At 27.4% G+C, this 16,138-nt stretch overlaps 2 protein-coding genes across 2 annotated transcripts; both read right to left on the bottom strand.

Annotated features, from left to right (window-relative positions):
• Positions 1-8,191: 8,191 nt before the first annotated feature.
• Positions 8,192-9,164, bottom strand: LOC125814008 (HVA22-like protein e). The gene is made up of 4 exons (XM_049493485.1): positions 9,118-9,164; positions 8,993-9,019; positions 8,783-8,905; positions 8,192-8,405 (listed from the first exon to the last, which is right to left on the bottom strand). Exons 1-4 carry the CDS (start codon positions 9,162-9,164, stop codon positions 8,192-8,194), a joined length of 411 nt encoding a protein of 136 aa, XP_049349442.1.
• A 5,895-nt stretch (positions 9,165-15,059) lies between these two features.
• LOC125814007 (HVA22-like protein e) lies at positions 15,060-15,974 on the bottom strand. The gene is made up of 4 exons (XM_049493484.1): positions 15,955-15,974; positions 15,757-15,879; positions 15,288-15,429; positions 15,060-15,071 (listed from the first exon to the last, which is right to left on the bottom strand). Exons 1-4 carry the CDS (start codon positions 15,969-15,971, stop codon positions 15,060-15,062), a joined length of 294 nt encoding a protein of 97 aa, XP_049349441.1. The 5' UTR covers positions 15,972-15,974.
• Between the last annotated feature and the right edge of the window lie 164 nt (positions 15,975-16,138).

Raw genomic sequence — 16,138 nt, 5'->3', positions numbered from 1 at the left:
GCTGAGAAGATCCCAGTCTCGCTTGCTCTGATACCATAAAAACTCTGTAATTATGTAGTAGGATCCATGAAAGTATAAGGGAGAAAAACTGATTTAGTAAAAGATATTTTGTATTGCACTTTTTCAATACATACAACTGAAGGAGAGAGCTCATTTTATAGATGATACAATCATGTAAAATGTGCTTTTAACAATCTAACAAACTCAATGTAAATGTGTTGTAATTCTGTTTCTAACAAATTCAACAATACTAACAACTTGTAACTAACTTACTTTAACTACCTCCACTTACTTATTGTATTATTAATACTGTTCTTAATAGTAAAGATTAATTATAAATGAAAGTATATATTATTTTATGTAAATAGTTGTTATAGAGCGATTAATTATTTATGATTAGTAATTTTATCTTATATTCTGTATAAAATAATATTTTATATAAATTTGCTTATACTTAATACATATACTATGCAATTCTAAATTATCAATTAAACATCATCTTAATTTTATACCTAAATAATTTATTTACTATTTATCTATCAAATATTGTATATATAAAAATTGATACACATGACACAACCAATTCTTCATTCAACTACCAAACCGACCCCTAAGGGTGTATTTGGTGGTACGAAGGAATTATTGTTTTGCAAGAGTTTCTTACGAATAATTTTTTATATTTGATATGTAAGTGAAAAAACATTATCGTATAATAACATTCTAAGAGGTGACATGGTGATGGTGGGAATAGAGGCTACGCAGTGCTATGGCAAATATGAGTGTGTAATCTATATGAAATGTCATTTTATGAATGATCGTACTTGTTTTTCCTGAATTTACTAGAAAGAAAAGTCATTTTCCTAGTTGATAAGAAACTTATTTTTTCTAAAAAAAAATTAAAAAATCTTCCTAAACTTTAGACAAACTGAACATGTGAAAATTAAAAAAATATTTTCCGCAGTACCTAACACACCCAAGTGTCAACTTTGTTTATATCATAGTAGAGTAATTCAAGTGATAGTATAAACAACTTCACATCATTAGTTGGGAACAAATTATGCAAATCGCAGTTTGTTTTAACTTTTAAGTATATATAAGAGACATTACATTGGGAAAATGTTTGATTAGCCTAAGGGTGTGTTTTGTACGAAGGAAAACATTTTTCGGAAAATATTTTTCAATTTTCTCATATTTAGTTGGGTTAAATGTTTTGGAAAACAAACTGCCACGTTTCTCTATATTTTAAAGTGAAAAGTGATGAGAAGAAGAAACTTTATTATATCTCTTTAAACTTATTTACTTAAACTTCCGTTTTAATTTATGTGATTTTGTTTGATCAAACATAAAAAAAACTTTGTTATTATGTGTATTAATTTGTACTTATTAAAGTCACTTCAATACTTACTTTTGATTAATTTTTTCTTCACCATAAAGTGTGAACTGAGACCCAATAAGGGTAAAAAAAAAAAAGAAACAGGGATTGTGCCATTAAATATGAGATATTTTTAAAAAACGGACTAAGAAGAAATGTGTCATATGAATTGAAACAAAGAAGTATTAATTTTTCTATCTTAATATTAAAGAATGCTATATATAATCCTCTATATGCTTTGAGTATGTACCTATATAGTACTTTGCACGCCCACTTATATTGTCCTTTAAATTGATTTTAGTGAGCACGAAACATCTATCTACCTTCCTCTAATCTTATTAATAAGTATTTTTTCTCTCTTTTACTCCATTTTTAATTTGTTTCTCTACCTTTTTCTCACATGCTATGACTAATGAGTGACTAATCCACACTATCTATTGCCGTATTTATAAGTAACACTACTTCTTAGATAGGTAATAGACATCTTTCAAGCTATATATATATATATATATATATATATATATATATATATATATATATATTGATCGTGCATTTAATTACCATGTGCCTACTTGGCCTTACTAACTAAATGAATTATTGATAATCAAATTAAACAAATATATGCTCCTCTGTAAAAATGCTCACTATTTTAGTAGGAGTTCACGGCGTTGGCCAAGCAGTGAAAACAACATCTTGCAAGAGTATAAAATAGAACTGTGCATATTAGATTCAACTTAGTTCGAGTTTTCAAATGATCATTTTAAAGGATATTTAATTTAAAAAGTTACGAGATGTATCTTGTCTTTCTCAACATTTTTCCATAATTCTATAATGAATTTTGACGTAAGTTTCATCTAATCTGAATATTTTAGGATCTATTTCTTCATAGTCTCTAAAAATATCTCAAAAAATAGCATCTTCATCTTGACACTACTATTACTAAAACGGATAACTTAATGCACAATGCATCCGCATTATCAGAAGGGCCGCCACTCATGATGACAGTCTTTCCTAATGTAAGTATTAATGATTGATTTCATGGTTCGAACCTATAACGTATGGATTCAGTATAATCTTTATTTCCCTAACTCTTCCTTGAACTAAGCATCCAAATACATTGACATTTACAGTTCTCCTCCCAAATCATAAAAGCATAAGGGTGAAACACAAAAGCAGCTCAAAAGCATAGGCAAGAAGATAAGTAAAAGATACAACTTTTCCTTCTCCATTAACTTTAAATAAAGTTAACTGTCTCCTTTCACTATCTTTAATATAATAATGATGTTAAGAGCTTAATTAAGCACATTCATTTTTCCAAAGCCTCTCTGTTTTCTGCAACTTTCCTCTGTTTTTAGAACAATAATGGATTCACTTCAAATGAAGAAGATTCAAGCCATCAACAAGTACAGGAAACAATGTCTTCTCAACAAGATCATGCTCTATTCTTTCACTTCTATGACTTGCATTTTGATTCTCTCAAGTCCTCTTTGGTATCCCCTTCTTCGCGCTTTCATAAAATCCCTTTTCTTCGACTCTATTCCCAAATTGGGTGCTCTGTTTTTCAGTTCTAAGTGCATTTTCTTAATTGGAAACATTATAGTCATAGTCCTTGTTGGAGAGTCCAAGATTTTCAAATCAAGATCTAATGTACTGAAACAGAGCTATGCAGCAGAGCAAGAAAATGATAATAAAAACTTCATCTTTGTTACTGGAGACTGTAAGATTTCAAGATCGAAATATTCTTCTTCTTTACCTTTTAGGGTAAATTTGAAATATGAGCTTGAGCAAGAAGAGGAATTCTGCGTATATGATAATAATGATGATGATGATGATGAAGAGGAGGAAAAGGAAAGTGTTAATCTTGAAAATGAGATGGATGGAATTAAGGGAAACTACTGCAGCAGCAATTACAGAGAGAATGAAGAATTAGAGAAATTTAAAGAGTTGAAATTTGAAACAGAGCCTAATGAATTAAGCAAGAGAGCCGATGATTTCATTGCAAGGGTCAATAATCAAATTAGACTTGAATCTGTAACAATGATTTAGGCTAATCATACATTTTCCCAATTGTAATCTCTCTTATATATATATACTAGGTAATGTTGTCCGTGCTATGCACGGGCACGGGCCCAATAATATAAATGGTATGTTTTGGGGCTAATAACGGAGATTTTGAAGAGATTGTTTGCGTGGATAAAGGAATAAGTTTTTTTATCACAAACTTGTACTTTATTTGACGCTATTCAAGGCACAATAAGACTATCCACATACAACATTTTTGAAATATTTAATGTTGTCAATTATCATGATTTATAGTATTTTTAGGATAGATTTACTTAAAGAATGAGTGGAAATTTTTGTATTTTTTTTTCAAAACATATTTTATGTTGTCAATTATCATGATTTATAATATTTTTACGCATTTTTTAAATATAAAAAACCCAAAAAAAAATAAGACAAATAAATTAAAATGGACCCAATATATGTTATTTTTGTTGTCTCAATTTATGTCACACAAATAAAATTTGGAGAGTCATCCAAATTTTAATTTTTTTAAAAAAAATGTTTTAAGTTATTAATTATTGTGATTTATAATATTTTGATGTAACTTTCAAATAACCAACATTACTGGTCACTTTGTTCTAATTTATGTGATATGGATAAAATTACAAAATTAACCCTTTTAAAATGTCTTTCAGATATTTTAAGTTGTTAATTATTATTATTTATAATACTTTTTTGGTAATTTTAAAATGATATGTGTTATTTTTTCTGTCCTAATATATGTGAGCCTGAAAGAATTCTGAGAGTGAACCTATTTTATTATATAGCTTTTAAATATTTTAAATTGGTAATTATTGTAATTTTTAATGCTTTTTAAGTCATTTGTAAATGATATATGTTGCTTCCTTTGTCCCATTTTATATAGTATAAATAAAATTCCCGAAACCAACTAAATTTTTAATATATTTTTTAAAATATTTAAATTATTAATTATTGCGATTTATAATATTAAAAAAAAAAGTACAAAACTTGTATCAGCCTAAAAAATGACCACGATAATTCGAAGCCTACAGAAAGCAATATGGTTGTACGTAATTTTTAAATACTTAATATATATTACTCCACTTGTCTGAATATATGTAGCATTGATAAAATTTCAAGATTCAATCAAATGTTGTTAATTGTTAACATTTATAATACATTTTACGTAGTTTTCAATAATTTCACATTAAACAATACATATTACTACTTTTATCTCATTTTATGTGACATTGATAGATTAATTTTAACAATCAGTCAATTTATTTTTTCTGTTTTTTTAATAAATATTTTAAGTGGTCAAAATCACGATTTATTGTGTTTTATACATAATTTTTAACGATAGATTAATTTCAAGAATTAATCGAATTTTTTTATATGAATTTATTTTTGAAATATTTTATGTTGTCAATTATCATGATTTATAGTATTTTTACGCAATTTTTAAATATAAAAAAAATTAAGACAAATAAATTAAAATGGACGCAATATATGTTATTTTTGTTGTCTCAATTTATGTGACACAAATGAAATTTGAAGAGTCCTCCAAATTTGCATTTTTTAAAAAAATGTTCTAAGTTATTAATTATTGTGATTTATAATATTTTTATGTAACTTTCAAATAACTTACATTGCTGGTCACTTTGTCCTAATTTATGTGATATGGATAAACTTACAAAATTAACCCTTTTAAAATGTCTTTCAGATATTTTAAGTTATTAATTATTATTATTTATAATACTTTTTTGGTAATTTTGAAATGATATATGTTATTTTTTCTGTCCCAATATATGTGACCCGGATAGAATTTTGAGAGTCAACCTATTTTATTATATATCTTTTAAATATTAAATATTTTAAGTCTGTTGTAAATGATTTATTATATTATATTATATATATATATATATATTTATTTCTACTATATAATAAAAGGGGTTTTATTATGATATTATATATTATATAAACTCCCTTTTATTATATAGTAGAAAAATAAATATACATTATATATATTATATAGTAGAAAAAATGATTTATTATATTATATATTATATAGGGAGTTTATGATGGGACACATAGAATGTCCCATGATAAACTCCCTCTTATATAATAGTAGAATTACAATTACAAAATTAACCCTTTTAAAATGTCTTTAAGATATTTTAAGTTGTTAATTATTATTATTTATAATACTTTTTTGGTAATTTTAAAATGATATATGTTATTTTTTCTGTCCCAATATATGTGACCCGGATAGAATTTTAAGAGTGAACCTATTTTATTATATATCCTTTAAATATGAAATATTTTAAGTCATTTGTAAATGATTTATTATATTATATTATTATATATTATATAAACTCCCTTATAGTAGAAAAATAAATATATATTATATAGTAGAAAAAATGATTTATTATATTATATATTATATATTATATATTATATAGGGAGTTTATGATTGGACATCACAATGTCCAATCATAAACTCCCTCTTATATAATAAGAGAACACTTAAAACAAACTGCAATTTGCATAATTTGTTCCCAACTAATGATGTGAAGTTGTTAATACCATCACTTAAATTACTCTACTATAATTAGAAATGACATATTGAGTTGATAACCCTTCGATTCATCTAACGGATGTTATCAAAACCACCCCGGTCTGTTATTTGAGTATTGTAATTGACATATGTTAGTTAAGATTAGGACAAGCAAAATCACACTCAATTCGCCAATACGTTTGAATTTGGACAGGGTAATAATCTGTCCATTTCTAAGCTCAATTCATTGAGAAAGACGAACTAATGCAATATATAAATTTTGTATAAACAGTGAATATAAATGTATAAACATTTCTAATACATGGTTATATATCATATATACACAGTTATACATTATTATACAATATCAATATATTTAATATAAATTCAGCCATTTAATTGACTTTGTTTAGAGAAAATTTCAGAAATAGCAATAATAAACATAATAAGACTATATAACTATAGTTTTGATGATTGCGCTCCATAGCTATAGTTCTATTTGCTATGTAGGTTGCGGTTTGTATATTTCTGTCGTTTGTATGTTTCGCTTGCGAATATACAAATAGGGTAAGTATATACAAATTATGTATTATACATTTAAAAAATTTCAGAACCCCATATGTATATTTCGCTTGCCAATATACAAACATGATAATTTATTATGAATTCTTCATAAATCGTACACAACTAGCTAAGGTAAGCATATACAAAATTCTGAATTTATACAATCAGGAGCCGAGATTCTGGATTTATACAAATCACGCAAAATATACAAATAATAACGAGATTAGAGAAAACTGCTATTGTGAATTACAATTTTATCAAACTATAGCTATAATACCTAATATAGGCTAAATATTTAATATTCTGCATATTCCTTTTTTATCACTTGCAAAGTTAGAAGCTATTAAATTTGGGCATAACCCAACTAAATCCATTTATTTCTAGTAGCTCAAATCAACCCACAGATTTAGCCCAAAGTGACCCGTTAAGAGATTTAATAAAAGTTGGATTAAGTTGCACGGATTAGACTATAACGGATTGTTTAGTCTAATATTGATCTAATTTATCTTCACACAATCAAATTTCAATCCGTTCAAATTTAATTGAGACAACTAATTTACCACCCTGATCTAAATAGTATCTATAGTGATTTTCTCTTTGGGCTGAAAGACAATAATTGCTTTCTGCTTCACTAAGTTTTGTCTCGTCAAATTGACATTTTTTACCAAATAAAAACAGAATCCAAGAACACAAAGAAAGGAAAATAACACAGAAAAAAAGAGGTCAAGTTATATGCATTAATGGTGCAAACAATATTCTATAATTTATACAATCACATCACTCATTACATAATTATAGATAAATTATTTTTACAAGCAATACTTAATAATTGAAAATTTGATAAAAATGATAACTGATTTGCTATTATATAATATTACTCACTGATTGTGAAAAATACTATTCTTGGTTTACTGTTAAAATAGGTCATAGCTCCACACTAGGTTGTGAATGAACAGATAGTGTGCTTATATAGATTCTCTAGTTTAGTTATCCTCCAATGTCATATCTTTATATGGCATCAGAGTCAGATTATTCTCCGTTTGATATCCCAGTCCACTTAGAATGGATTACAATCTCACATTAGTTAAGAAATAGATCAATGATTTGATTATATATTTGAACAATCCTCCCTTTACTGTTTATCCTTTAAGTATGTAATGAAGCATTCAAATTTCAAAATTACATACAATGAAAATAAACAACCATACACATTAGAGAAACCGACCGGCTAATCTTAATTATTATTTTTGAATTGTAAATTAAGGAGTACAAACACATATCAAAGCTTATGTTAGATACTAATTGATACATAACATTCATATTAGCAGCAATGTCTATTTGATCTACAACAACATAACTACATTATCTTGATGTGGCACATATCCACGTAATTAAGACCATTCATAGCCTAATTTGATGCTGCATCCATCCTCAATGACTTTAAATTAATGATCTCCCTGTCCAAAAAAAAAAAAAGATACATTGAAATGATCAAAGTCAAACAATTAATCACATGCACTTTAACTAAAGTTAATAAGGTAGTAATAATTCCTTCCATTTTCCTCCTTTACTACTTTTTCTTTTGTATCATTCTTTTAAAGTGAAATTTGTCATGGAGTATTTTTATTATTTTAATAGAAACAAGAAAATAAAAAACAAAAAAAGGGAAAAAGTTAGAATTTCACCTTCTTGAGGGTGATGTAATCCACAATTTTGTTTTTGGTTTTTCCATCTGGAGATTGAGACTTGTGGTGGATAAATGAAGATCCATATTTCTTGATGAGTTTTTCCCTCACAAATTTGTTATAGATAAAAGCAGCTCCTCTGAATTGGGGAAGAACCAACCATGCCACCATTCCCAATTTCACCTCATACCAAATTGGTATCCTACCAATATATGCACCCAAATTAACATGGACAGTCTCGTACACAAAACATTTTTCATTAGCAGGGTCCGAGAAAGAATCACACCCCAAGAGGTTGTAAAACATGATTTTCTCACCTATTTTTCACTGAACCAGCTCATTGAGAAAACGTATAAGGGTAACAAATTCTCACCTATTCAATCTAGATATATGTATGTGGGGATCGCCACTAAACATTTTTCAATAGAAAATTTCAATGGAAAAATAGAGTAATATTTTAATAATGAATGTAGGTAGATAACCTACGCTAATGCAAGTTAGCCTCCATTGCTACATATACAGTTGAATTAAAATCAATTTTTTTGCTCGGAGGAACAATTGAAAAGCTTAATGAATTACCATTGTAGAATAGGTTGAAGAAGCATCTCCATAAGAGTAAGAAAAGAGTATAGAATCCAATAAGCAAGCCATTGTTCATCATCCAACTTTGATGTGCTCTCTATTGCTACCACTGATGCATATCTACACAATAAACCAAAATAATAATAATTAAACTTTTGATACTTACATATAAAACAAATATTTTATATAAAGAAATGAATTACTTACAGAGGATAGAGTAACATCACCACTGGCCTGCATATTTATTCAAAAAGAAAATCAGAATAATTATAAGGGTTAACTAAAAAGACTAATTAAGCCATGGTTAAGAAATGAAAGAAGTTAATTAGTACCCGGCTAGAGCATGTAGATGAGTAAGCAAAGCCCACAATTTGCTCATGATTTATGGTATTTAATCTAGCCTGCCAATTGTAATTTGGATTTCAATAATTGACGAAGACAACATATTTATAGTGTCAAAAATGGCATTTGATTCTGGTCTTTGACGTGACGTTCTAGGTTCTCCACCGACCAACTCCATTTACAACTTTACGTACCGACACGATCTAACATTTCTTAAACCAAATCTAACTTAATAAACTCACACTCATGATACTGGTCCAATAAGTAATTAGCTAATTAGAGGGAAAATGAGGAAATTTCGTGATAGTCACTAAAAACAACTTACTCATATCTATAGTTTGCTCGTAGCTATATGTTACATGGAGGAGATCGAGAGGTGAGCAAGAGAGAGGGGGAGGGATGAATTGTATTTATATATTTATCGAATTATTACATATGTATAATTATATATATATATATATATATATAATTGATATACATATGTATTTGTATATCTAACGAGCGAGATTGGAAGAGAGAGAGATGAGTCAGAGGCAAATTATATTTGTATATATGTCATATAATTGTATATGTATATGTATAATTTGTACTTGTATATATATGAAAGTGGAGAAAGGCAAGATAAAAGAAAAGTGGAGAGAGGCGGTATAGCTAAAAAGAGACTGCAAGTGGCAATTAATTCAAACTATTACCACGAGGTGCAAGTTTCTCAAACGTCTCTATGGGATTTACTACATTAATTTGTTGTGTAATGGCATATATAGTCCCTCCGTTTTAATCCGTTGATAATCTAAATTTGATTTAATAAATTAAAAATAAAATTAAAACAAAAGAATGACATAACCAATAATTAAACCTCCTCACCTTTTTAGATGTCATTCTTATGATAAATAGTTGGTTCATAATATTTGTCACTTTATAAAATTAGTGCATAAATTACAATATTCTTCCTTTTTTACCCTTGTGAGTTATTAACCTTGAAAATATATAGTTGATCAAAAAAAACTAAGTGAATAATTAATGTTCATTGGTCAAATTAATTGATCAAATAAATTAATTCATATTCATTGATTGAAAAATTGACTTAAAAAAAATTAAATACAGATAAAACAATAAACTTACTTAATTTCTTATTGTACCTGAAATAAAAAATAGTGACATATAAATAGAAACGGAAGAAGTATCAGCTTCCTTGATGTTGGTGTTTAATTATTTATATATGAATATGATAGATGGCATTTCCAAGAAGAGAAGTCACGTGATCATGTTATCGATGAAGTGGGCGGTGAGAGGTTCCATTCCATACAATGCATGCAGGAAACAGCATCTCTCTCTAACCAACTTTTAATTTGTTCTGACCATCATCAATACAATTCTAGGTATGCACTTCTTTCCTTAGTAAAATTTACTAAGAGTTTATCTACTAAACTGATTTTAATAATGATATTTTGAAATTTTAAATTTAATTTTTATGATTTTTTGGTTAATAAATATTTATATATATAACTAAACAAATTATTTTTTAAAATTGAACAAGTAACATGAATCATTTATCTTTGATATGGGGGAAAGGGAATATGAAATTGAAGAGTCTAAAAAATTAATCAAATTGTGGATGATAAAAAATAGGTGTCAACATACAATTGTCCCGTCTTTTGGTTAGGATTGATGAAAGAGAGTTTGAACAAAGGAAATTCACAGATTCAATTTTATTGAACCACTAATTTATTACTTGAAAAAAGTGATTGATATATAAAATTTAAGAATTTTTTTGGTTAAATTTGATACCGAATTCTTTACATATCTCATGTTATGTGAGTCACTTATATACAATTCAAGATGCTTGATTTAAAACATGATTTTAAACATTTAAAACCTATTATTCCATCTTTGGATTATGGAGAGACAAAGAGCTTGAGAGTTACAAGACGAGTAAAGGTTTCTTTAAATACAATTAAATTTTGAACATTAAACTCAACCTACATATCTCAAAATTTGTGAAATCAAATTACTTATAGATTGACTTAATTGATTAAAAAAATATTTTTTTATGCTAAAACGGTCTTTAGCTTAAAATGAATGACAAATAAATTGAACATAGAAAAAAAAACTTACAACCTCTTAATTATAAATAATGTGCACTTCACATTGATCATAAGATACAAGTTACATGAACATAATCTCCACAGCTCAAGGTGCATGGGAGAGCCATTTTAAATATTTTGGTTATCCAATCATTATGTAATGGACCGGAATGATTACTTGTTTTTTTAAAATTATTTATCTATTATTTATTCAGTTTTATTTGTTTTTCAAAAGTCATCCAATTTTATCTAGTAAATAACTTCCATAGTCATTCAACTTTACTTATTTCATTTTCATGATCATTTTAGTAGAAAAATACAATTTAAAAAAAAAAATTATTTAAAAATTTAAAATTAATGAATAGTTAGATTTATTTAGAATCCAAATAGCTAAATCTGATTCAATTCTTGACTTTTAAAATGATTGACTATCTAAACGACATTCTTAATAACATTCAATTAAAAGGTGATTACTTAATTTGATATTTTTCCAAAGTTAGAAATCATATATGAGCTCAATATCGAGTAAAATAAGTAGACAAATGAGTCTAGATCTAATATTTTAATTTTAAAAAATTATATATCAAAATCGATCACAAAAAACTAGCTAGTAATCCTCTATATGCCTAGTCCAAATTTCTTAACTAACATGAGATGATATAACAACAAAGAAAAACATGGGTGTTTGAAGAAAAGCAAAGGAGTATTTTGAGACAACTTGTTCCCTTCAACCATTTTTTAGTAATGTAAATATGTAATATTACTTCGTTTTTTTCTTTTTTGGGGGGCATTAAAGGGAATATATATTAAACAACCTATTTATTACATGTAATATTACTTCTTAAATGTAATTAACCTAGACTTCAAAAAGGTTTATTTAAGACGTCCATTTCAACTTTATGTTTGGAACATATATAGGACCAGCTAAATATATATGAGTATTAATTTGACATCTTTAATTATATTATAGCATCATGCAAGGATATCGTTTATTAGGCAGGTTTCATGCTTTATCTATGTGAAACGAATAAATTCCCTACTTTGTATATATGATGAATATTGTAATATTGCAAATGTTCAATATCGAATATTTTCTCTTCGCATGTCTTCAGTATGAAATAAAATATTTCTTATGAAACCATGGTTAGGAAAATATTCTTAGAAAAAATGGAAAATAAGTTGTTTCTTACTTATTTGGGATGTGGTTAAATATGAGGTGTACGTGTTGTAGGTAGGAGAAGACACAGTTAAAATGTGTTTGGTATGAAGGAAAATGTTTTCATGAAAAATGTTTTCCTAAAAAATGTCTTCTTGGAAAACAAGTGGATTTCTAACTTATTTTCTCATGTTTAATGCGAGATGTTTTGTGCATCAAGTTATCCTTTTTTGTAATAGTAGTGTGAAAATGAAGATGCTATTTTTTGAGATTTTTTTAGAGACTATGAAGAAATGATCCTAAAATATTCAGGCAAGATGAAATTTATGTCAAAATTCATAATAGAATTACGGAAAAATGTTGAGAAAGACTAGATATATCTCGTAAGTTTTTAAATTAAATTTCCTTTAGAAAAAGTACGTTTGATACATTAAGCTTAAGTTATGTGAGGAGAGAAAAACTCGAACTAAGTTGTATCTATTATGGACAATTCTATCTTGCACTCTTGCAAGATGTTGTTTTCACCGCTTGGCCAACGCCGTGAACTCCTGCTAAAATAGTGAGCATTTTTACAAAGGAGAATATATTTGTTTGATTTGATTATCAATAATTCATTTAATTTATAAGGCCAAGTAGGCACATACACGATCAAAATATATATATCCTGCTTGAAGGTGCCTATTACCTACCTAAGAAGTTGTGTTACTTATAAATACGTAGTGTGGATTAGTCACTCATTAGTCATAACATGTGAGAAAAAGGTAGAGAAACAAATTAAAAATGGAGAAAAAAAACGTATTTAATAAGATTAGAGGAAGGTAGATAGATGTTTCGTGCTCACTAAAATAAGTTTAAATTATGATATACTAATTAAGTGACCGTGCAAAGAATATAACCATATAGGTACGTAATCAAAGCATATATAGAATTATATAAGTAGAATTCTTTAATATTAAGATAGAAAACTAATACTTCTTTTTATTTCAATTAATGTGATACCTTTTTTTTAGTCCGTCCTGAAATAAATATTCCCTATTTAATGGCACAATCCTCATTTTTCATCCTTAATGAGTTTGAGTTAATACTTTTTTGTGAAGAAAAGTAAACTAAGAGTAAGCACTAAAATAACTTTAATAAGTACAAACGCATAATAAAGTCTTTTCTTATGTCTGGTCAAGCCGTTCACGTAAATTAAAACGGAAGGAGAAGTAAATAAGTTTTAAGTGAGATATAATAAAGTTTCTTCTTCTCATTACTTTTCATTTTAAAATATAGAGGAACGTAGCTGTTAGAACTTAGAAGGGAAACTGACTTCTAGTTTAAGTATTGATATTGATAAATGGCATTGAGTTGATAGCCCTTCGTTTAATCAAACGGGTGTTATCAAAACACCCCCCGCCTGTTATTTCAGGATTATAATTGGCATATGTTAGTTAAAGAGGCAAAAATCAAACTCAATCTGCTAATCTGTTTGAATTTGGGCGGGATAATAGTTTGTTCATTTATAAGCTCAATTCATTGAGAAAGACGAACTAATGCAATATATAAATTTTGTATAAACGGTGAATATAAATGTATATACATTTCTAATATATGGTTATATATCATGCATTCACAGTTATACATTATTATACAATATCGATAGATTATGCTATATAAATTCAGCCATTTAATTGAATTTTTTTTATCATATGATATATTGCGCTAGTCTTTTTAGTAGGACTTTAACCCTAGAAAATAGGACTTCAAAAATTTGTGATTGTAAAATTAGTTAAATGTAGAACTTCCCGTAATTTTTAGTAATATACATATGAAGATTTATTTGTGGATGTTTAGAATGCTTATTGGTATCTTTAATAAGTGTTGGATTAAGTAATTGCTTTCTGCTTCACTAAGATTTGTCTCGTCAAACCGACATCTTTTACCAAATAAAAACAGAATCCAAAGAACACAAAGAAAGGAAAATAACACAGAAAAAAAGAGGTCAAGTTATATGCATTAATGAGGCAAACAATATTCTATTATTTATGCAATCACATCACTCATTACATAATTATAGATAAATTATTTTTATAAACATTACTTAGTAATTGAAAATTTGATAAAAATGACATTTGATTTGCTATTATATAACATTACTCACTGATTATGAAAAATACTATTCTTGGTTTAAGTTAGAATAGGTTATATATAGTTCCACTAGATTCTCGCGAGATAGCTTTTATAGTTGAGTTATGTTCCGATGTCATATCTTTTTATGCTATCAGAGTCAGATTATTCTCCGTTTGACATCCCAGTCCACTTAGAATGGGTTACAATCTCACATTAATTGAGGAATAGACTGATGATTTGCTTATATAGATTTGGACAATCCTCCCTTTTACTGTTTATCCTTTAAGCATGTAATGCATTCAAATTTCAAAATTACAATGAAAATAACCATACACATTAGAGAAACCGACCAGCTAATCTTTATTTTATTTTATTTTATTTTTGAACCGTAAATTAAAGAGTACAAACACATATCAAAGCTAATGTTAGATACTAATTGATACATAACATTCATATTAACAAGCAATGTCTATTTGATCTACAACAACATAACTACATTATCTTGATGTGGCACATATCCACATAATTAAGACCATTCATAGCCTAATTTGACGCTGCATCCATCCTCAATGACTTTAAATTAATGATCTCCCTGTCCAAAAAAAAAAAAAGATACATTGAAATGATCAAAGCCAAACAATTAATCACATGCAAAGTTAATAAGCTAGTAATAATTCCTTCCATTTTCCTCCTTTACTACTTTTTCTTTTCTTTTGCTCATTCTTTTAAAGTGAAATTTGTCATAGAGTATTTATCTTAATAGAAACAAGAAAATAAAAAATAAAAAGGGAAAAAGTTAGAATTTCACCTTCTTGAGGATATATGAAGATCCATATTTCTTGATGAGTTTTTCCCTCACAAATTTGTTATAGATAAAAGCAGCTCCTCTGAATTGGGGAAGAACCAACCATGCCACCATTCCCAATTTCACCTCATACCAAATTGGTATCCTACCAACATATGCACCAAATTAACATTCACAATTACATGGAGAGTCTCATACACAAAACATTTTTCATTATCAGGGTCCGAATAAGAATCACACCCCAAGAGGTGTAAAACATGATTTTCTCACCTATTTTTCATTGAACCAGTTCATTAAGAAAACGTATAATTGCAACAAATTCTCACCTATTTTTCACTAAACATTTTTCAATAGAAAATTTCAATGGAAAAATAAAGTAATATTTTAATAATGAATGTACGTAGACAACCTATGCTAATGCCTCCATTGCTACATATAAAGTTGAATTAAAATCAATTTTTTAGTTAATTACCATTGTAGAATAGGTTGAAGAAGCATCTCCATAAGAGTAAGAAAAGAGTATAGAATCCAATAAGCAAGCCATTGTTCATCATCCAACTTTGATGTGCTCTCTATTGCTACTACTGATGCATATCTACAAAAAACTTTTCATACACGATAATTATATATATAACAAATGTTTTATTTAATAAACAGATGAATTACTTACAAAGGATAGAGTAGCATCACCACTGGCCTGCATGCATATTTATTCAAATACAAAATCAGTATTATTATATGGTTAAACTAAAAAGATTAATGAAAGAGGTTAGTGAATTAGTACCCAGCAAGAGCATGGAGGTGAGTAAGCAAAGCCCACAATTTGCTCATAATTATTATAGCCAACTGAAATA

This window comes from Solanum verrucosum, unplaced genomic scaffold (assembly GCF_900185275.1).
Source record: "Solanum verrucosum unplaced genomic scaffold, falcon-dt-bn FXZP01000205.1, whole genome shotgun sequence".
NCBI classification, from domain to species: domain Eukaryota; kingdom Viridiplantae; phylum Streptophyta; class Magnoliopsida; order Solanales; family Solanaceae; genus Solanum; species Solanum verrucosum.
This window is presented reverse-complemented; position numbering and strand designations above follow the sequence as displayed.